The 23497-nt window shown below is 44.3% G+C and overlaps 1 protein-coding gene across 4 annotated transcripts; it reads right to left on the bottom strand.

Annotated features, from left to right (window-relative positions):
• Window positions 1-280: 280 nt before the first annotated feature.
• LOC115473407 lies at window positions 281-21871 on the bottom strand. 4 transcript variants are annotated; one of them, XM_030208349.1, is made up of 5 exons: window positions 21789-21871; window positions 7958-8076; window positions 4066-4158; window positions 3779-3943; window positions 281-1265 (listed from the first exon to the last, which is right to left on the bottom strand). In XM_030208349.1, the coding sequence occupies exons 1-5, from the start codon at window positions 21862-21864 to the stop codon at window positions 1107-1109; spliced, it is 612 nt and encodes a 203-aa protein (XP_030064209.1). In that variant the 5' UTR covers window positions 21865-21871; the 3' UTR covers window positions 281-1106. The 4 variants fall into 4 exon arrangements, with proteins under 4 accessions (XP_030064209.1, XP_030064208.1, XP_030064206.1 ...); XM_030208348.1 differs by lacking the exon at window positions 21789-21871 and adding an exon at window positions 11550-12352 and having other exon boundaries at window positions 3779-3940; window positions 7958-8079; XM_030208346.1 differs by lacking the exon at window positions 21789-21871 and adding an exon at window positions 11550-12349 and having other exon boundaries at window positions 7958-8079.
• Between the last annotated feature and the right edge of the window lie 1626 nt (window positions 21872-23497).

The raw sequence follows: 23497 nt of genomic DNA, 5'->3' as shown, positions 1-23497 counted from the left end.
GTTATAATTGATCCATATTTCAGTTACCTTTTATTGTTTGCCAATTGCACATTTTTGTCCACTGTTCCAAGTTCTGAGAATAAACACAATTGTTTGTTTGTTCTGTCTAGACTGATAAAGAATCCCGGTGCTTTGTGTGTTGTGGCTGTGAGTGTTTCCTGGGAACCGTTGGACCACTAGGAGTGTGGCCCCAATAACCTAGAAATCACTGGGGATAATTTGAGCATGGGAGACTTACCCAGAGGCAGTTGTGACCCAGTTGGTGGGAGGAGGGTGCTAGTGTAGAGCACAAGCAGCAGGTGCAGACGGACCTGAGCTATGCTGGGGATAGATCCTCTAAGTGGCTGCGGGGTAAGCCCAGGCTGGTGGCTAGGAGTTTCGTGACATGCTGCTTTTAGATACTTCATTGTGTGCAAAGGTTGGAAGGCAGACGTGTATTTTTCTGTATATTGGAAATAGGTTTAGTACAGCTGCAGAAACTGTAAACAGTTAACACAGCTCACATGCCAAAACCCAATGCCACATGAGAGCTTCAGCACTGGCCTGCATTACTGCTTCGTGCCATCCTGTGCAATGTCCATATGGCACTGGCAACTGAGAGAGCAGAACAAGCCGTCCTGGCTTGCTGCAGCTTTATGTACAACACTGAAAAGTAACGCTCGCAATACATAAATAGTCAAGGATAGATAGGGAACAATATAAAAAGGATCTTTGGTGTAAACTGGATTAACATGTGTCCTTCACATACTTTTATCTATAGTTCTCCAGCTGATTTGTTCTTAGAAAACAACAACAATAGACAAATATTGAAAGTTAAGGTGCTGATAGAGCCACTGCCCCGACCTGCGGGATTCTCATTCCAGTCAGGCTGGCAGAGGCTTCTGCCTTCATAGCCCTGAGTTTCACTGTGCTATTTGTATAAAAAGCATCTAGTCCTTCAGAATGTTTCACCTCACACAGTGGTCAAAATATTGGGTTAAAGTGTTTCATGGTAGATGTGATATCAGTTCTCAGCAAGATAGTGATCCTGTCAAGTTTCAAGAGGAAGTAGAGGCCATTTATTACAGGAAGTGATGTCAGCTAGTACTGAATGTGCCGCTGCCATGCTACACTGTTGTGTTTCTTGGAGTTTGGCCAGTGGTAGGTAGTGGATTTGGGCCTGCCGTCCTATTTTCAGTTGGTATCAGTGAGCCTGCCGCATTTCCTGAAGATGGAGGAAGGAGGGCTGAAGGATTCCTGAGTATCTCTTCATAGGTTGGGGGTGACTTTATGGAGAGAAAAAACAAACAAACAGCTATTGTTAGTCCAGCTGTAATCAACAAAACACCCATTATTCTATATGTAACTGCCAAAAACAAAGCTTCTTTCTGCCATTTACTGTGGAGACACAGAATCAGGCTGACCCAACATCAATCAATCATGATTTTTAGTGGTACCATGGCAGCTCTTTACATCTGGAGGGTTCAAACAAATCCTCACCCTCTTCCTCACATTCTCCCACCCTACACTTCAACACTGTTAGATGCTATTGGGGCCAGTGAATAGGGAGGTGAGAGAAACTGCAGCAGGCCGATCTCAACATTGCTGAGAAAGATCTGTGAAAGGGCTGCAACTGGGCCTACTGTGGTACAGACAACACTGTGGAGGAGGATGAAAGACCTATGGAACAAGCTTGATCACCCACCAGCAGTGTGGCCATAGCTGCAGTTAAGTCCAGTGCAAGGAAGAAACTGATGCTGGATCTTTATTTATGATAGCCTAGTCGGCAGAACTGATCTAGGCAGCTGGGAGGAGTTTTATGCTAATCTAGGCATGAGATACAGCAAATCAGGCTCTTCATACACAGTCCAATGCCAAGACCTGTCCAAAGTCTTGCGCCCTGGGAGAAATCTGACATTCCCAGCAGCACAGGCCTCTCATCTGTTTTATTTATGTAATCATTCTATTCCCCCCATCCCCTTTCACTTACACGGACCCTAGAATTTAGTCAGCTCCAAGTCTACAGTTCCCTCTGCTCCCCTTCCCAACCCCTCCAGAACAAGCCTTCCCGACTGTGGTTTAAGCAGTGTTGTCAGAATTTGAACACTGAGGCAAAGTCCTTAAATATTATTAAATGATTAACTTTCCAGAAAGGGGGCAGAGAGAGGTCGGCTACTGAAGGGCAGCTAATCTCAACCCATGCATTCCTGGAAAGTGGGGGAGGGGAACGTTAGCTGAAAATGGATAGGAGCAGCTTACTCTATAGTCACCTGCTGAAGTAAGTACTAAGCAGACTGGAATGAGATGAGCCAGAGGGTGTGATAAGGGACAGAGATTCATTAACAGGACTGTGCACTGGGATTAGACTCTGAACTGATAATACCTGCAAGACTGGCCTTAGCCTTTGGATACAAAAAGAGAAACCTTGCATAAACGCTTGTTTCACTGGCCTGCTGAAGGCAGTATGACTGGAAAGCTAGCCACAGATATAGTGAGTTAAGGGTTATAAAGGGTCAATAAACTTAATGCTTTATGAGCTCGTAATAGCTTTTGGCAAAATCATCACATCGGTCATGACAAAGCATTTGAGTGAACAGGAGCCAGCATAGGACTCAGCATAGTAGTACAGAAGCATCATTACTGCAGGACACAACTGTAAAAAAATAAATCACACAGACATAATGTCCCTACCCCAACAAACCCAAATATGAGTGAACAAAGTCCGCAATTACGCACACAATCTCCCAGCACTACAATTTGCGCTGTAAAATCTTCAGAAGCAGGATGAGATATCTGTGAACAGAAAATTAGTCTCAGCAGCACTGTTTGCAGTGGTAGAGAGCCAGAAAATGTGTTTAGTTAACCTGCCTGCACCATATCCCCCCCCCAAATACTCAGTTTCTCCACAGAAAACAGGGAAGGAGAGAGTGAAACCTATGTTGATGGCAGGAAGGAGACTGATTACTGAAACAATGATTAGGCTCTGGTTCTGGAGACCATCCCTGCAACTGAGACTGAAAAGGTAAGGGGCAGTTCTGAGGAGTGAAGTGACAACAGAGTGGTGCATGGCCTGTAGTATGCCATACACACAGATTCAAGAAGCTAAAGGTTTAGAAGAAAGTAGAGAAAAATAGATACCAACATTCAAATATCTACTAAAAATTGATAAAAGTTCTATGGAATGCAGAGCTCCAGGACAAGGGGTGACCATACGAAGAAGAAAGGGAGGGAGGCTCAAAAGGAATGTGGGAATAGTTTTTCACTGAGATGGTGAAACAGACTTACAGGAGAAGTGGTAGAAGCCAAAGCTTTGGTAGAGTCCACACATAGATCGACCCTAAAGAACCTTTGTGGTAGAGAGAGGAGAGCACAGAAGATGGGCAGAATAAGTGAACCAACAGGGCTAAAAAGAGGGGAGTTGGTAATAATGTACCGGCTCAGAATCCAGCTTCAAAATAAAAACGTCCAACATTATAATATATGGTAAATTTATCATTTTAAACTTTTTTTTTTGTACAGGTTCTTTCAAACTTCAAATAAACATTTTCTGGTCTGTTGGTCTTAATTTTGTATATAAAGAAATAACCTATGTTTTTGTAATTAATCAAATTTCTCTTAGATTTACTATATATAGCAGGAATCAGAGTTGGACAGTGTAAACATAGTGGAATCAGAGTTGAAGGCTTGGTGTACCGACTCCTCAAACCTTTGGACCAAACGGTCTTTTTCTGATGGCAACATTTATATTTCTTGTTTGGGGGGGGGGGGGGGGGGAAGAAGGATGATAAAGATCACTCACGTCCTGGGAGGGGGACTCCCACAGTCCAAACCTCCGAGCGATCATCTGATGGATCTCTCGCTGCCGGTCCTTCTTGCGCACGCTCTCATAACTGGGTAGATGGTGTTGCTCCCAGTGGGAGAGCTGGTAACTGCTAGGAGATCCCACACAGAACACCTCATCCTGCTGGAAACATATAGCCACGCGTAAGAAAGGAAGAAAAAATACAGAATGTGACTGTGCATCCGACTGTCACTCTATCACATACGTCTGTTCCTTATTCCCTTACCATTTACAAGCACTTTTACCTGAAGTCCCACACTGGAGGTCGCTCCTCGCTGCTCTCTGGAAAGGGATCCCACCAACCTCTGGTTACTATTGAAGTACGTTGGAGGACGGTTCTGTTTGTGGCGTGAGGGTGGGGAGAAAATGTCCAAAAACAAGGAACTGTTACATTTTTACATAGGAAGTCTGGATTTGTCAGACAAAAAAGGAGAACCACATCTGCCCTCTATGCACTTGTTCCCCAGTAACAATTTTTGGTTTTGATTCAGCTCGCACCTTTTCATTGGTAGCTCATAAGTGAGCTATATTCAGGTTCCTTAGGAATTTTCCTGTCCCCCAGAGGGTTTAAAATCTAGGTCTGTACCCGAGGCAATGGAGGTGAAAGTCAGGGAGTGTTAGCGGGATTTGAACCCTGATTCTCAGGCCACTGTACTAGCTGTTTGGCTACCCCTCCAGCAATGGGCCACCTAACCTAGATTCTGGTACCTGCTGATCTCCTTTCTTCATGCATCTCACAGGCCAGCTCTCTGTAGTCATTCCTCAAAGGGACTACTCAAAAATGTATTTAAGGACCGCTGCTCAGAAGTAAATGCTAAAGTGCTCTGTATTGTGCTATGCTATGTTGTCCTATTTTCTCTCTTTACAGACTTTACTGCTCTTGCATCGGGCTTCTGTTCCCTATCAGAGATCCCACCCCTAGCAGTCACTGGATTTGACGTCAGTACTGGATTGCACAAATTGAAGTCTCCACTGCGGCACACACCTAAGGAGCAGGTCGCGATCGTTACTGAAGGTAGTTTGTAGGATATTGTGTTTTGGTTTCTTTGTTGCCTCTTTTGTCCACCATCGGCCATGTCTAATCTTCCTGTAAGCTGGGGGCATCAGTACTTATTAAAAAAGGTTTGGATGGCTTCCTAAAGGAAAAGTCCATAGACCGTTATTGAATGGACTTGAGGAAAATCCACTATTTCTGGGATAAGCAGTATAAAATGTTTTGTACTTTTTTGGGGATCTTGCCAGGCATATTGTGACCTGGATTGGCCACTGTTGGAAACAGGATACTGGGCTTAATGGACCTTTGGTCTTTCCCAGTGTGGCAATACTTATCGGTCATCGTGAGCTTGCCCTCCATGTAGGCCTCAGGTACACCAACTATTATTTGTTACTACTAAAGTAATCCTCAAAAGTCATGTCCTTTAACTATAGGAGTACTAAATGTACGCTGTATTCGGGGCAAACAGTTTCTGTTTCGGGACATTATACTCCATTATACTTTAGACATTTTATGTCTTGTTGAAATATGGTTCATGGACAGTGAACTGGCCTATCTCACCCAAGCAACCCTTTCTGGGTTCCTGTTTCTCTATCATAACCGCCCGAATAAGAGAGTTTGGGGCATGGGTGTCATCCATTCTTCTCATTTGGACATTAATCACGGTCCGGTAATTACTGCTGCTTCGAGACCTTGCAGTTTTGCATTTCAACCACCCCTGCAATTGATGTCTCTCTGCTTTATCTGCCTTCGCCAGTTACAACCACAGCGTTTCAACTCCTGCAGACTTTTGTAGCCCAGTCAACACGCCAAAGCTCTAACCCCATTATTGTGGGAGATTTGAACCTTCGTTTAGATGATAGTACATGTTCATTAGTGAGGGACTTTGATGATCTACTTCAAAGATATATATTTGAGTCAGCACGTCATGTCCTCGACACACCAAGCCAGTCATCTACTAGATGGGATACTTTCTTCTGCCTCCTCCCCCTACACCTTGTCTGCTTATCCCTATGCATTTCCTCTTGAAGTTCACTCTATTTCTCGTATAGCACGCCCTGCTGTACCACTGCGTTTGAAGAGAGACTTCACTAATCTGTCATTGTTCACACTGGAGTCTTCCTTGATGCTTTGTGTTGACCAATTTTTGAGACTTTCTTATAGGAACAGGCCTCGTCCTGGGATAGGATGTTATCTGAAACTTACAACCAATTAGCCCCTGTGCAACGGCTGCCACCTGAGGTAGTCAGCACAGGGGTATACCATGGCTCAGACAATGGCCATCATTTCTCCGTCAACAACTCAGGCAGTTAGAGTGCTGCTGGAATAGAACTAGCCTACCTTCCATGCTGTATCAAGCAGCTACAAGAACATATTTCTCTGCTCAAATCCCTACTTGTGAGCCCTCCAGGGATAGGGAAAATACCTAGTGTACCTGAATGTAACTCACCTTGGGCTACCCCTAAAAGATTATAACAAAATACAAATATTTTAGTTAATTATTTAGATATATACTGTTCTGAAAGTGGCATAGCAAATTGTAAATAAACATTTGATTCCACCAGAATAGATTCCCACAATAGAAGCTGTAGACCCCCCCCCCCCTAATTAGTTAAACACCTAAACTGCAGACACCAGTAAAACACTGGTAACCTCAAAGACCCCCTAATTATCTGGAAAATAAACACCTAAGTTAACAATTTATGTATGTACTAGTAAAAAAGGCCCTTGTCTGACACAAATGAAACGGGAGCCAGTAAGGTTTTCCTCGGAGTGTGTATGTTTGAGAGAGTGTGTGAGAGTGAGTGTGTGACAGAGAGAGTGAGACTGGGTGCGAGTGTGTCTGTGAGAGAGCAAGTGTGTGTGATTCTCCTCTCTCCCCTGCCACCCGTTGTAGCTACCCAGCGATTCTCCTCTCGCTCCCCCCCCTCCAGCCATCCAGCGATTCTCCTCTCTCCCCTGCCCCCCTCCAGCCACCCAGCAATTCTACTCGCTCCCCTGATAACCTCCGTCGAAGCGGCCGCGTCATTGAAAGCCCTGCCCATCTCCAGCCTTCCCTTAGAGTTCGTTCCCTCAGAGTCCTGCCCTCTGGCTGGCTTCCGTAACGTTCCATTCGTAACGTCAGCCAGCCTCCAGCGTTCCCTACCCTCTCACTGTTCTGCCCTCTGACGTCATTATGTGAGGGCGTGGCAGTGAGGGGGAATGGAACGCTGGAGGCTGGCTGACGTCAGGAGATGGTTACAAACGCAGGTAGACACATTGGAACGTTGCAGGAACAAATTATTATATATATTTATTTACAAAGAACTTACTATACTGCTTTTAACTGTTGGGCAGAGCGAAGTGGTTTACAGGCTAAATACACACAAACCAAGCATACCAAGATACATCACAAATAATTAAAACATAATATCTATCACTGTCTTTGCGGTGACAGGTGTTGTGCTTCCTGAGCCCCTACGTCTTGCCCCATCCTTGGCCACCTTTAAATCTAGACTGAAAGCCCACCTCTTTAACATTGCTTTTGACTCGTAACCACTTGTAACCACTCGCCTCCACCTACCCTCCTCTCTTCCTTCCCGTTCACATTAATTGATTTGATTTGCTTACTTTATTTATTTTTTGTCTATTAGATTGTAAGCTCTTTGAGCAGGGACTGTCTTTCTTCTATGTTTGTGCAGCGCTGCGTATGCTTTGTAGCGCTATAGAAATGCTAAATAGTAGTAGTAGTAGTAGTAGTGCTTGGCCATAGGTGACTTACAGGAGACGACGCTTCACTAACATCCTTCAAACTACTTTCTGTGTCAGTACAACCAGACTAATACCTTCAAGACGACCGATTAAGATCAATGTATTGAACAAATAGAGAGAAATTTGGTTGTACAAAGCAGAGCTTCTCAAACTGTAGGTCAGGATCCCAAATGGAGTTGAAAAACCCAGTTTGGGGTCACGACCTGGGTGGGCTTTCCATAGGTGCATCATTATTCTGCACCTCTGGGGGAGTGGGGGTGTCACACAGTTTTATTTGGCTGTGATTGTGGGAGGTCACAGCCGCAAAAAGGACTGAAAAGCACAGGTATAAAGGCACAGCAAGGGCGAACGAAAGAAAGCCAGACAGAAGCAGGATGAAAGGTGATACTCACCGTATAGGGGTGATTCGGGATAGAGCGCCAGGAGCACAGGAACTGGCAGCACTCTGGGTCTCGATGGTATAACAGCAACAGCAGCACCAGAATCACTAGTAAGAAGACAGAGGAAGAAGCTGCTGCCAAGACAAAACAAAAACATGGCATGGGTCAGTCGCATCTCAGGAATGAAATGCAATTTGAGCATCTTGGGGGTTCACCTTGAACCCCCTACACAACTCAAGAGCTATGATCCAGCTGCAACCAGTTACTGAAAGCAATGATCACTTTCTGTGTGAATCTGAATGTTTATTGTTTTATATTCCATGATCATTTCTCTATAGTTATCCTATATAATAATTCTCACCTCCAACGTTCTATGCTTGGGACCGTGGCTCCCTGGCTGCAGGTGGTCTGCGAGGCAGACACGCACGGATGTCAATGATGTCAAAACAGCTGATTCCAAGGCAAGGCTCCTCCTACTGCCTCGGAATCAGCTGTCACCCCCCGCGCTACGGCCCCCTCGAAACCCACCCCCTTCCTGAACCTGTCGATCCCCCCCACCGAAACGCCGAAAACCGCACCCTCCGCCGCTGTTGTGCACTACCTGTGCCGACAGCCGAAGTGTTGTTCTGCCCTTCGGGTGGGTTCCTCAATCATCTTCTCAGAAAGTTTAACTCCGTGCGTCTGACGTCAGACGCATGCAGAGGAACGTCCTGACAAGATGACTGAAGAACCAACGGGAAGGAAAGAACAACACTTCGGCTGTAAGAACAGGTAGCACAACAACGGCAGCGGCGGCGGGGGGGCAGTTTTCGCCGGAACGGGGGGGGGGGGGGAACGACAGATTCGCGGAAGGGAGGGTTCAAGGGGGCCGTAGCACGGGGGGGGGGGGGGGGGGGAATTGCCTGCCTAAGTCCCGTTTCCTTGCCTACAGAAATGAGCCTTTTTTACTAGTGAACACACAAAACTGACAGGACAGATATAAACAAATATAAGAAAACATGGAAAAAAAATAACACCGATCAGGGAGGAATCAGGATAAATGCTTTCTGTATTGTAGCTCCCCCTGTATATGCTGCTTTCATGAAAAGTTGTTTTTTTTTTCCTTTTGTGGTAATAGAAATAAAACAAGAGAAAGAAAAGATTATACTTTTTTTTTTAATGGACTAACTTAATACATTTTTATAATGAGCTTTCGAGGGTAACCCTTCTTCTTTGGATCAGAAATTTAGAGGTGAGCAAATGATGGCATATATCACAATATATCTGTGAAACATAAAAGCATTCAAATGATGGTCTCGTAGAGAAGGTAGGGGTGAGAAACAGGGAGAGATGAATGAGTGATCAGAGCATGAAAAAAACACAATATAACCTTATGGTTTAGAATGTGATAGGAAACCCAGATATCTTTGTTAAGTCCTGTCTGGTGGGTGCCAAAATATTTCATCATTTTAACTTCAAAGGTTTTATGTTCCTGTATGGTTTTGAAATTTCCTTTTAGAATTCTCCCCATGAAGTCATTAGTGCAGTGCTCTGGTCTGGTGAAATGCTGTCCTACAGAGGTGTCACCCTGGTTAGCATTATAGTTTCTGTCTGTGTAGATTCAATCTCGTCGTAAGCATTTGGCCTGTCTCTCCAACATAGCATCCCTTTTCACATTTTTTCCATTGAATAATATACACTACATGTGAAGACGAGCATGTATGTTGAATGTTTTTCCCATATGAATGACTGCGAGGTCCTGTGATATGTGTTGGTACAGTTTGCAACTTGATATCTTGCAGGGATGTGTGCCATTCTTTTTCCGCTTCTATCGGTAGTTTTGTTTTCACTAATTTTTGTTTCAGATTTGGTGGTTGTTGGAAGGCCAGCATAGGTGGAGCCGGGAATATCTCCTTCAGTAATTCATCCTCATGGAGTTTTGGCTGAAGATCTTTTATAATTCTTCTCAGGTTTCTAGCTCTGGATTGTATGTTACTACAAAGGGGCACTGCAGTAAGTTTTCTCTAGGCGTTTTAAAGGAAGAGGAAATCTTATTGGAGATTATTTTGTGGTTGATCCTTTTTGTAGGAAGGATTCAGTCAGGGATTTGAGGTGTTTATCTTTGTATTTAGGGTCAGAGCAGATATAATGGTATCTTGTGGCTTGGCTGTGTATAATGGATTTTTTTTGTATGTGAAGGGTGAAAGCTAGAATTGTGAAGGTAGCTGCATCTGTCAGTCGGTTTCCTGTATATAGATTTTTTTTATATAACCATTGTTGATAGAAACTGTGGTGTCCAGAAAGCTGACTTTTTCTGTGGATAATCAATTTTGAATTTGATTGAGGGGTGGTATGCATTGAAAGAAATGTAAAATTGTTCGAGAGTCCCTTCACATGTAAAAAAAAAAAAAAAAAATCCACTATACGAAGCAAGCACAAGAGGAGGAGTGGCCTAGTGGTTAGGGTGGTGGACTTTGGTCCTGGGGAACTGAGGAACTGAGTTCGATTCCCGGCACAGGCAGCTCCTTGTGACTCTGGGCAAGTCACTTAACCCTCCATTGCCCACCGCATTGAGCCTGCCATGAGTGGGAAAGCGCGGGGTACAAATGTAACAACAACAACAAAAAAAAAAAAAGATACCACCGCATCTGCTCCAACCCTAAATACAGAGATAAACACCTGAAAACCCTGACTGAATCCTTCGTACAAAAAGGATACATACTCAAAATAATCTCCTAGAAGATTGCCTCTTCCCTTAAAACGCCTAGAGAAAACTTACTGCAGTGCTCCTGAGAAGAATCATAAAGATCTACAGCCAATACTCCATGAGGATGAATTAGTGAAAGAGATATTCCCAGCACCACCTATGCTGGCCTTCCAACAACCACCAAATCTGAAACAAAAATTAGTGAAAACAAAACTACCGATAGAAGCGGAAAAAGAATGGCACACATCCCTGCAAGATATCTAGTTGCAAACTGTACCAACACATATCACAGGACCTCGCAGTCATTCATATGGGAAAAACATTCAACATACATGCTCGTCTTCACATGTAGTGTATATTATTCAATGGAAAAATGTGAAAAAGGATGCTGTGTTGGAGAGACAGGCCAAGTGCTTAAGATGAGATTGAATCTACACAGACAGAAACATCAGAAACTATAGTGCTAACCTGGGTGACACCTCTGTAGGGCAGCATTTTGCCAGACCAGAGCACTGCACTAATGACTTCATGGGGAGAATTCTAAAAGGAAATTTCAAAACCATACAGGAACATAAAACCTTTGAAGTTAAAATGATGAAATATTTTGGAACCCACCAGACAGGACTTAAAGATCTGGGTTTCCTATCACATTGTAATCCATAAAATTATACTGCTGTGTCACCCACTGATCACCCATTCATCTCTCCCTGTTTCTCGCCCACTACCTTCCCCATGAGACTGTCATTGGAATGTTTCACAAATACCTTTTGATCATTTGCTCATTTCTGATCTGATGAATTACCTTCGAAAGCTCTTTAAAAATGTATTGTTATAAGTGGACTAACACGGCTACCCTACCACTTTATCCATTCCTTTTGTGGTAAAGGAGAAGAAGACAGATCACAGAACTAATTTTACCTGACGCCACTACAATCGCCAAAATATTGGGGTCCACCACACTGGTGTTGCCCAACGGGGTGTCCGTGGTGGTTGTCTGGCTGGATAAGTGCATCTTTGCTATGCAGTACTAGCGAGTCAGACTGGGGTGGAATCAGCACCATCCAAGTAAAAAGCTTTCTTCTTTAAAAGGAAAGTTCTACCATTTTATGCGCCTGGGGAAAGATGCATCTCATGAAATAAGACCACCCAAAAAGCTGTTCCCAACACTTTGGCTCTGTTGCATGTACTCAGTCAGCACGTGTAACAGTGGTGGAGTGGATTGAATCTTCCTCAGGGATGTCGGTGCAGCTTACAGGGAGCTAATCTCATTTTCCTCCAGCTCCGGCTCGGATCCAGTTTCTCCATCGAAACAAGTCTGCACGGAAAGCCCGCTGCTCCTCAACCAGGGGCAGATTCTGATCAGCGCCAGATCTGGATTCTCAAAAACGCACTCACCCTAGAACGGTGCCATATTAGCTGAATATCTATCTCACTCTCACACTCTTGTATCAGAGCCTCATCTCTCATCTGCAGAGCCTGAGCCTCGGTGATGATTAGTGCACGATTTCGCACACAGCCATCAGGACCAACAGGAGGACACGACAAGGCGAAAATTTCACGTGAGCCAGCAAAGGGCAGAAATCCGGGCACACCTTTCTGCCTCTGCCGACTGATTGGCTCACTTAAGGCCTTGCAAGCCAATCAGCTTCGAGGGGTGGGAATTGAGTTTATGGAACTGGCACGTGGCTTTTCTTGGATTCTGCTCCGTAGCACTTTAATATTAGAGAAAGGGGGAAGCAGATACAGTCTATAGAATGCCCCTTTCGTACTGCCCTTGCATGAACCCTGGTCGCCTCCCTCTCACTTTCCGATTCCCCGCGTGTTCATCCCCCGCCCCTTCACTGCGGGCCCCGCCTCACCAATATCCACCCCTATTGGCTCCGCTTTAGCTGGCCTGGTGCTGATTCGTCCAGAGGGAGATGGGGCGGGAGTAAAACATGAAAAGGAGCGTGCCTGCAAAGGGACGTCGAGCCAGCTGGTTGCCCTAGAAACGGGAAGCATGCGGCGCATGGGAAACAAAGGTTCCGCCGTGGGCGAGCAGGAACTGCTGCCCCTGTGAGGCTTCGCAGCACGTTGCGCGATCGCACCACAATTACCTTCTGCCTTTCAAAAAGCTGCTTTTCTTTTTTTTTTCCTTTCTTTTTGTATTGAGCTGCAGCAGCAGCACGCGGCCGTGTCATTCCACAAAAGCAAATTACGCTCTTTCAGTTTCAACACCTTTCTTTTTTAGAATCCTAACCGCACGCGGCGGCACAAAGGCACATCATGTGCGAGAGTTCTTTTCAAAGTTTTATTTAATGCCTAAGAATGAAGCAATGCTAGAAATAACCCGCTTACTAATTTCCTCCGTAGCTTCAGCAGCGGGCACGTTTGCACGCAGGCTATTTTTTTTTGTATAACATATTATCGAACTCCATTGCATTACGGATCACCCAGGTGGAAACTTTCCAACAATTAATAATATGTCTTCAGAAATGATATAAATAACAAAAGGAAAGGGGGTTGGCAAGATTCGTCCCTAAGTGCTTCTCCAGATAAGTTTAACAAAAACTAGGAGTGTACATGCAGCAAACACATTCCAGTTGGAAGTAAACCTTAACGAATTTAAGGCAATGAAACTAGATTGATGGGGGGGGGGGGGGGGGGGGGGGGTTGCACCAAACAGTGCACCTCTCTTAGTACACTTTACGTCAATTTAGCATGCACCAGAAATTTTTTATTAAAACAATATGTGGAACTATAAAAAACACAGCCAAAGCTTTGGAAAAACCAAAACCTGAACTTTTCTTTTGCCAGAACAATGCCTCGAAATAAACAGAATTGTGCTGGAGTGCAGTATCATTTTCATTCTTAGTTAGTCCATGTAGTTAGTGTAATAATAATTATTATTAAAAAAAATCTTATATATCTTTATTTTGCTCCTTGAAGTACAAGGGCAGCTGGTTAACTCTACCATCTGGTGCTCAATCAAATTTGACACAGGTTATGTAAAGTGCAGAAAATTGGTACTGGCAGGGTAAGGGGCTGAATCCACATTTAGGTGCAACAGAGAATGCAGCAAGAAAACAAGCTCTAGCAAAGAAAGAGGCACATGATGGGATGAGCCAGACTCTGCCAAGAAGCCTACAAGATACAGTACACCACCAAAGGGAGGGATGCATAGAAGTAGATAGGCTCTGAAAATAGGAAGCGGCAGCAGATCTGAATCAAGGTTTCAGATAAGAGGATATTACTATAAAAATGAGAGGGAGGGAAGGATCTCAAACAGCAACTATTAGAATTTAATAAAACAGAAAAGAGAATATGATACCTTTGTTATTGGACTAACTTGATACAGTGTTTGATTAGCTTTTGAAGGTAACCCTTCAGATCAGAAACATTTTTCTGATCTGAAGAAGGGTTACCTCCAAAAGCTAATAAAAATGTATTGTTAGTCTAATAAAAAAGATATATCATATTTTCTTTTTTTATGTTTTGTTTTATTTCTATTTATTACCTTTAAAAGTAGACTAACATGGGGCAGTTCTACAAACTGAAGAGTAGCAAATCTCCTGGACCAGATGGTATTTATCCCAGAGTACTGATATAACTGAAAAATAAGCTTGCGGAGCTATTGTTAGTAATATGTAATTTATCCTTAAAATCGAGCGTGGTACTGGAAGATTGGAGGGTGGCCAATGTAACGCCGATTTTTTAAAAAGGTTCCAGAGAAGATCCGGGAAATTATAGACCGGTGAGTCTGGCGTTGGTGCCGGGCAAAATGGTACAGACTATTATTAAGAACAAAATTACAGAGCATATTCAAAAGGATGGATTAATAAGACAAAGTCAACATGGATTTAGTGAAGGGAAATCTTGCCTCACCAATCTACTACATTTCTTTGGAGTGGTGAACAAACATGTGGATAAAGGTGAGCCGGTCGATATTGTGTATCTGGATTTTCTGAAGGTGTTTGACAAAGTACCTCATGAAAGACTCCAGAGGAAATTGTAGAGTCATGGGATAGGAGGTAGTGTTCTATTGTGCATTAAAAACTGGTTAAAAGATAGAAAACAGAGAGTAGGGTTAAATGGTCAGTATTCTCAATGGAGAAGGGTAGTTAGTGGGGTTCCCCAGGGGTCTGTGCTGGGGCCGCTGCTTTTTAACATATTTATAAATGACCTAGAGATGGGAGTAACTAGTGAGGTAATTAAATTTGCTGATGACACAAAGTATTCAAAGTCCTTAAATCGCGGGAGGATTGTGAAAAATTAGAAAAGGACCGTACGAGACTGAGCATCTAAATGGCAGATGATGTTTAATGTGAGCAAGTGCAAAGTGATGCATGTGGGAAAGAGGAACCCGAATTATAGCTACATCATGCAAGGTTCATGGACCAAGAAAGGGATCTAGGTGTCGTCGTTGATGATACGTTGAAACCTTCAGCTCAGTGTGCTGCTGCGGCTAAGAAAGCAAATAGAATGTTAGGTATTATTAGGAAAGGAATGGAAAACAAAAATGAGGATGTTATAATGCCTTTGTAACGCTTCATGGTGCGACCGCACCTTGAATATTGTGTTCAATTCTGGTCGCCGCATCTCAAAAACGATATAGTGGAATTAGAAAAGGTGCAGAGAAGGGCGACAAAAATGATAAAGGGGATGGGACGACTTCCCTATGAAGAAAGGTTAAAGCGGCTAGGGCTCTTCAGCTTGGAGAAAAGGTGGCTGAGGGGGAAATATGTTAGAGGTCTATAAAATAATGAGTGGAGTTGAACGGGTAGATGTGAAGCGTCTGTTTACGCTTTCCAAAAATACTAGGACTAGGGGGCATGCGATGAAGCTACAATGTAGTAAATTTAAAACAAATTGGAGAAAATGTTTCTTCACTCAACGTGTAATTAAACTCTGGAATTCGTTGCCAGAGAATGTGGTAAAGGCGGTTAGCGGAGTCTAAAAAAAGGTTTGGACAGCTTCCTAAAGGAAAAGTCCATAGACCATTATTAAATGGACGTGGGGAAAATCCACTATTTCTGGGATAAGCAGTATAAAATGTTTTGTACTTTTTTGGGATCTTGCCAGGTATTTGTGACCTGGATTGGCCACTGTTGGAAACAGGATGCTGGGCTTGATGGACCTTTGGTCTTTCCCAGTATGACAATACTTATGTACTCAAACCTTAACAAGAAATCCTTCCTTTCCAAGCTATAGCTGTGGAAACAGGAAGGTTTAGGGAGAAAATTACATAGCGTTAAACAAAATAAAATTACACACTGTTGGAGTTTGATTGCAGATTTTAACAAGACCATGGGCTTTGATGGAAAAACTCACAAATAGAACTGATTTGATTATTTAATACAATGCTACAGTTTGTTTTAAGTAGTACAAATTCAAGAGAAAATAATCACTTAAAGGGTGAGTGATGAGGTAGTTAGGGATTTGTGGTCATACAATGCCTTGTAGTGTTGTCTCCTCATCAGAGGCACTAGGTACTAACTATATACAGCGTATGAACCTCAGGAGTAGGACCTTATACAGAACAGTACTAAGGGTAAACCACAAGTACATATAAACCTTGAATAGGAAACTCCGGAGCAGGCTGGTAACAAAACAAAAGCTCCCTCCAGGGTACAGGTGCCCAAAGGATAACAGCTTGCTTAAAGGGGTAGTTCTGAGGTACATCTCCTGGGACAGTGTGGATAGAAAGCAAGGGGGGGGGGGCGTAGCCAGAGCCCGAGATGGGGGAAGGGACATTTTGGTCTGCCGCCTTGACCCACTGTCCTGCCGCTCTCCACCCACTGCCGCAGCAAATACCTTGGCTAGTGGGGGGTCACCAACCCCCCTCTGTCTTCCCCTCGCATCCTGCATACTCCTTTTAGTGAAATTGCGCATGCTCAGTTTCACTAAAAGGAGTGTGCCAGACGTGAGGGGAAGACAGAGCACTGAGAGCATGGCAGGCAATGCGGCGGTGGCGACACCAGAGACCAGCGCTGGACAATGCTTCAGCTGTCAGGGGTTGGGGATCCCCACCAGCAAAACCAGGGACCCAGAGGAAATTTTTTTTTGTTTTTTGGGGTGGGGGGTGCCAGGCCCCCATGTAGTTACAACACTGTGAGGGCGGCGCCAAACAACAACAACCTGGCTACAGGCAGGTGGAAGGAGCTTCAGATTGATAAGAAATGGGATGTGGAAAATAACTTGACATGCTGTCATATCTATCAGAAATTCAGTGTGAGACTCTGATAACCCTGACTCCTACAGAATGGGGCTTCAAAACCCTATGAGCTGAATGAAGAGCTGAACAAAAAAAATTATAGAATGGTCAGGCACCACCATGCTAACCCTCAGTTCAGAGAGACACCTGGGAAGATTTTGCAAGTCTACCTGTCAAACTTATCGAGTCTGGTACACAGTTTAAAGGCTGCCCATTAGAAATGGCTTTCTGGGATGCTGGAAGGGACCAAGAGGCAGATGCATCAACCAAACGTTAAAAAATCTAAATCGTTAAAGTCCCTAACGATTTTTAAAAAACGAAGAATGCACCAAGAAAACAAGTCACACATACCTGGTGCGGTATTGAAAAATACAATGTATCAAAAAATCATAATCCCCGTCTGTAATCGGCCCCTAAAGCAAGCGCAGAGCAGCCAAGCGTTTTGCTGGCTGCTCTGCGCATGCTGCAAACATCAAAACAACAAAAAAAAAAGCCACAACACATACACGTGGCTACCCGGTCTGCACCAATATAAAAATACAAAACCAAAGGATTGGGAGGGGGCAAGGGCGCTCATCAGGAGCGTCCTGTATGGACGGCCTTGCCCCCCCGTTGCTCCCTGCTTCCCCCCCCCCCCCCCATGAAAAAGCGAAACTCTAGCAGCCCCGGTCCCCCTCCCTTCCTGTTATTCTGTTTTGCAAAAGCTAGCTCCGCCTCCCGTAATTCCTCCGCCCCCACTGCCCCCCCCTGAGGTCGACTACGCCGCTCCCCCCTTCCACCGAGACCCCCCTCCCTATTATCGGCCCGAGCAGCGCCTCTCACCTCTTTCTGAAGGCGCTGCATGGGCAGGAAGATTTGTTGTTGGTCGCAGAGTCTTCATGACGTCTCTTTTTCCCTGGCCTAGGCCCGCCTCCTTCTGACGTAAGTAACCTACGTAGGTTACTTACGTCAGAAGGAGGCGGGCCCAGGAGCAAAGGAGGGTTGTCCTTTCCTCTTGGGCCCGCCCTTGTCTGACGTAAGTAACCTACGTTGGTTACTTACGTCAGAAGGAGGCGGGCCTAGGCCAGGGAAGAAGAGACGTCATGAAGACTCTGCGACCAACAACAGATCTTCTTCCTGCCCGTGCAGCGCCTTCAGAAAGAGGTGAGAGGCGCTGCTCGGGCTGATAATAGGGAGGGGGGTCTCGGTGGAAGGGGGTAGTCGACCTCAGGGGGGGCAGCGAGGGCGGGGCAAGGGGCGGAGGAATGACGGGAGGCGAAGCTAGCTTTTGCAAAAAAGAAGAACAGGAAGGGAGGGGGACCGGGGCTGCTAGAATTTCACTTTTTCGTGGGGGGGGGGGGGGGGGCAAGGCTGTCCATACAGGACGCTCTTGATGAGCGCCCTTGCCCCCCTCCCGATTCTTTTTTTATTTGATGTGGTTTATGAAATGTTTTCTTTAAGCTTAAACACAGCTCTTTTGGACATATGTAATGCAACGTCCTTTTGACCAATCACAGCGCTTTTAGCTCTGCTAATGCGCTGGGATTGGCTCACAGTTTGTTTTTTCACTTTACAATTTTTCCTGGCACAGAGCTTTCCTAACGAGAGGTACAGACCTCTCGTTAGATTTCCTGCCTTTTTCCTGCGTAAAGGCAATCGGAAAAGGTTAGTGCATCTCATTTCAATGGGGTTTGTACACAAATTGCTCATCTGCATTCCATTTTCATTAGCTGCTAGCTTCCTCTGTAAAAGCCCTTTGATGCATGCAACGGATCAAAATTTCCTCGTTGGAGGGTCGTTAAAGACTCATTAAGGTTTAGTGCATCTGCCTCCAAGTTCCAAGTTTGAGATGACTACAACCACCACCACCCATGGCTGTTTAATCAGAATCCTTAGAAGTATCCTCATCAATATACACATTGATTTGTTCACAGAGAGCAGTGACTGACTAGAAGAAGTTTAATTTTACATTATTTTCAAAACAAACTTTCAGGCAATTTAAGTTAAATATGTGCCATTAGAATTGATGAAGGTACAACAATCCAAAATAAGCACACTAAAAAAAGATGAACAGAGGTACTACAGAAGTCCAATACTGAAAGTGCTTTAACATGAGGAGGCAGCTTAATTCCTGACCCCATCTTTGAAATCAGATTGGTCCTAGAGAGATAGCAAGCAGCTGTCAGTAAATACAAGCAAACTCCAATCCTTCTGTTATATACTTCACAATATGCATTTGTCAGCAAACATTTCAGCGTCCCTCATTAAACTGTTTCAATTAATCCCTAACTGAACAGCAGACAAAGCTAGGACAAGGGCAAAAAATCTTCAAGCCCCTCCTCTCCCCCCCCCCCCCCCCCCCCATTCATAGGCAGAGGTGGTCTCTGACTCTGAGGCCTTCCTTCTGCACATCCCACCCTCTCTACTGCAACTTCCTGTTTTGATACTAAACAGGAAGTTGCAGTAGAGAGGGCAGGACACAGGAGAAAGTGAAGGAGACAGCCTCTGATTGTGAATCACTGCCAGCTGTAGGATCCTGTAGGTGAGACCTTAAGGGAGGAAGAAGACGCGAAGGGAGGAGAGCATTTTTTACTGCAGGAACAAAAAAGTTTTTACTGTTTCCGCGGGGCGGTGAAAAGTTTTGTTCCCCTATCCGTGGTGATCTTTGGCGCGATGGCCCTTCGAAGGCCTTGCACCAGGCCCAGGGAATTTTGCCCTCCTCCCCCTTGGCGGCCCAGAACAGAAGCTGACATAACCCGCCACATGATCAAAGTTTACATAGAATAGCTTTCTGCACATTTTAATGCACATTTGCTGATTTTAAGATTGAAAAGGACTTCAACGTCAGGACACCCATTGAGCCTTACTAAAAACTTTATGGTTCAATCATTTTTATTAACAAATGTGCCACATTCTCATTCTATACATTAAAGCTAACAGGTTACTACCTCAATTTCACTATTCCATACTGATAACAACACTTTGTACATTTGTCTATTTGTGTTTTATCTCTTCCCCCCCCCCCCCCCTCCACCTCCCAAGTCTCAGTTGCTACTAGCTTTCGCTTCTCTCCTAAACACATCGTAAGATTTTTAAATGTTCAGTAAATGTCCTCTTGCCGCTGGTGTCAAAGTTTGCCAAAATGCAGACCATCTTTGTTGAAATTGTCGTCCTCTCTTTGTGTCCATCTTGGAGGTTTCTATTCTTTCCATTCTCATTAAATGGATCATCTGGGTTCTCCACTGGTATATTGTGGGAGAATGCCTGGACAGCCATTCCAACAAAATCCTTACTAAAAACTTTAAAAAGTAGCTCTGAATCGGCTAAACAAGTTTAGGGGTCCTTTAACTAAACTGTGGTAAAAAGTTGCCTTAGGGCACCCTTACATGGTTCTTTCCCATGTCCTAAGGCCATTTTTACCGCAGCTACAAAAAGTCTTTTAAAAATATTTTTTGCTGCAAAGAAGACTTGGACGATGAGGTGTAGGCCACCTACCAGGAATGGTGGAACTTAGTGCTCCAAATTTACAAATTCAAATCATATCTTGCAAAGAAATCCTCTCGTTTTGCTTCATATAGGGAAAAATGGCTACCACTTGTCTCTTATTTTGATATGGTACAAAGATAAGTACTACATTTGATATTTTTTGGCATATGCATGCTTTATACTTTGATTTGTATCCTCCAGCCCCCCCCCCCTCCCCTTTCCCTCTCTCTTGTTTTCACTTAATTTGATTCTGGATGTAGATTGCTACTTCTTAAATGTGAGCTCCAGTGTTGCCATACTACCCTGTTTACCCGAAAGTAAGACATCCCCCGAAAATAAGACCTAGTAGAGGTTTTCCTGAATTGGTAGATATAAGGCCTCCCCCGAAAGTAAGACCTAGCAAATTTTTGTTTGAAAGCAGGGCCGCCGAGAGCCGGACAAGGCCGCCCCCGGGCCGCCCCACCACCTGAAGTCGCTGGGGCCCCCCACCCACCGTCGCTCCCGGAACTAACCTTAAACGCCTCCTTTCACCTTCGCAGCAAGCAGCAGCAGGGCAGGCCTCTCCTTCCTTCCGTGCCCCGCCCTCGCGGATGTTACATTAGGCAAGGGCGGGACACGGAAGGAAGGAGTGGCCTGCCCTGCTGCTGCTTGCTGCGAAGGTGAAAGGAGGCGTTTAAGGTTAGTTCTGGGAGCGATGGAGGGCGGGCGGGCCGGCCAACCCCGATGTTTCCCCGAAAAATAAGACAGCCCCTGAAAATAAGACCTAGCGCATTTTTGGGGACAAAAATTAATATAAGACAGTGTCTTATTTTCGGGGAAACACGGTATGTAGCATGTTGTTGTGTTGTGAGCTCTAGCTTTATATTTGTATTGAAAACCAATAAACGAAATTCAACTAGAAAAATATTTTTTTGCATTAATGGCCACGTGCTAATGTTATTCACAACTGGAGAATATATTCCACTAAAGTATCTAGTACACACTAATTAGAACAGTGCACAGGGCCGGTCCTAGGGTCTCTGGTGCCCCCCTGCAGACTATCAGTTGCCCTCCCCCCCGCATATCCTTTCTCTCTTCTCCCACCCTGCCCCTGTCCAGCAATTCTCCTTCGCTCCCACCCCCCTCCCATTTATGGCCACCTGCCCACCCTCTTCTCCCCCCAACATCCCCCTTTTTCTTCTTGCCACCCTGTGTGGTTTAAGCCTTTTTTAATTTACCTCCGTCCCAGCGGCCACGTCATTTCAAAGCCCTGCCCGTCTCTAGCCTTCCCTCCCTTCGTGAGTTCGTGCCCTCAGAGTCCCGCCCTCGAGGAAATGACATCAGAAGGCAGGACTCTGCGGGAACGAACTCACGAAGAGAGGGAAGGCTAGAGACGGGCAGGGCTTTGAAATGATGCGGCCGCTGGGACTGAGCTAAATAAAAGATTTAAACCCCCAAGGGCAGCACGGTATGGTGGCGCATCGCCGCCCTTGAAGGCAGGCACCCCCTGCGGTGCTTACGGCGCTGACCGGGTTTGACCGGCCCTGACAGTGCAATCATAAATATTCTTCTTTGAAAGGAGTCCATATACTTCATTCAAAACTGAACTTCTACGTTGTTGAAGGAAAACGCCTCCGTTTTTGCTGGAAACGCTCAATGGTGATATGACAACTACTTTCAGCTCATCAACCATTGGCTTTAAAAAACCTCCAGTTGAGTCCAGTATCAGTAGCTGTAAATTTTCTTTGTTAAATGTTCATATATGTTCTCTATTTTCTTTTAAATACTTATAAAGATTCCTCTCTGTTCAAATCATGCTTTGTATGTCTATAAATTAATGCGGGAAAAGAAGCAATATGGAAATCCCCAACAGGAGAGAACATATATGGAAGTCTAACAAAGATTTAGTTACTGATACTGGAATCTAACTGGAGGTTTTTTTTTTAAGCCAATGATTGACAAGAGCTGGAAGTAGTTGGGATATTGTTTACACTCCTTTTATCGAGTGTTCCCAGCAAAAACTGAGGCTTTTTCCTACAACAACACAGAAGTTCAGTTTTGAATGAAGTATTTGGACTCTCTCAATGAAGAATATTTATTATTGCATGTGCTATGTTGCCATTAGCATGTGACCACTTACCACTACCAATTTTGTAGGTTGTAAGAGCCGCCAACCTATCCCCTCACAACAAAAAAAAAGTACTAAAAGTTACTTAGCTTGTGTACATTCTCAAATTGCCACATGATGCTGTAGCACAACCACACAGTGTTTTTTTTGTTGTTGTTGCAGTATTAGGTGTGCATTCGTTCCTAACACAGCTCAGTAAAATGGCCCCTTTAGCGAGTTATTAGTCTTCAATTAGGCAAAGACATTTCTACAGTTCAATAAATGCTTGTAACCCTTCTAAATTTCTCAGTTTGTGATTGTTATTCTGAATATCTGAAAATGAAGATAAGTGAGGGAAAGCTATACAAAAATAAAATCTCTATAAGGCTTCATGCTAGCAATTTCAACCGTTAAACCTTTATGAAATGGGAATTACAAAGAAGCGTTGAAGGCCGAGAGAAATCCTATAGAACTGCCCGAAAACTAGTCAGATTTGCAAAACTGAATCCGCAAATCAGTATTAAAACTTGCACTATACCCAGCAACAGGGATCCAGATGCTCATTTAGGGCTTCTTTGACAAAGCCACAGTAAATGAGAGGAAGCCCGTTCAATTCCTATGGGCTTCCTCTCATTTGCCTCATGGGAATCACTAGTGTGGCTTTGTATAAAAAAAAAAAAAAAGCCCTTAACCTTTCATTGCATTTGGTACAAACTTAACATTTCCATAGAATCCCTCCAGACCGGTACAGCTGGGTTATGCATTCTTGACCAGCAGATGGAGACTGAGAACCACTAACTCTTCAGAAAACCTATAGCCCTCTTGTGCAGTGCCCTGAAAAGTCAGTACTAGTTCTCAGTCTGTGCAGTCCTGGTCAGCACCCGAGAAAAAGATCTAGATGTTGTTGTAGACAATACTCTGAAAAGTGCCCAGTGTGTGGCAGCGGCCAAAAAAGCAAACGAGATACTAGGAATGATTAGAAATGGAATGGTAAATAAGGCCGAGAATACTATAATGCCTCTGTATCACTCCATGGTACAACCTCACCTTTTTGAGTACTGTGTTCAGTTCTGGTCACTTATCTTAAAAAAAGATATAGTGGAATTAAGGAAAGGCTAAAGA

Source organism: Microcaecilia unicolor, chromosome 6 (assembly GCF_901765095.1).
Source record: "Microcaecilia unicolor chromosome 6, aMicUni1.1, whole genome shotgun sequence".
Taxonomy (NCBI): Eukaryota; Metazoa; Chordata; class Amphibia; order Gymnophiona; family Siphonopidae; genus Microcaecilia; species Microcaecilia unicolor.
Note: the sequence above shows the minus strand (reverse complement) of the source record. Positions and strands in the feature narration are given on the sequence as shown.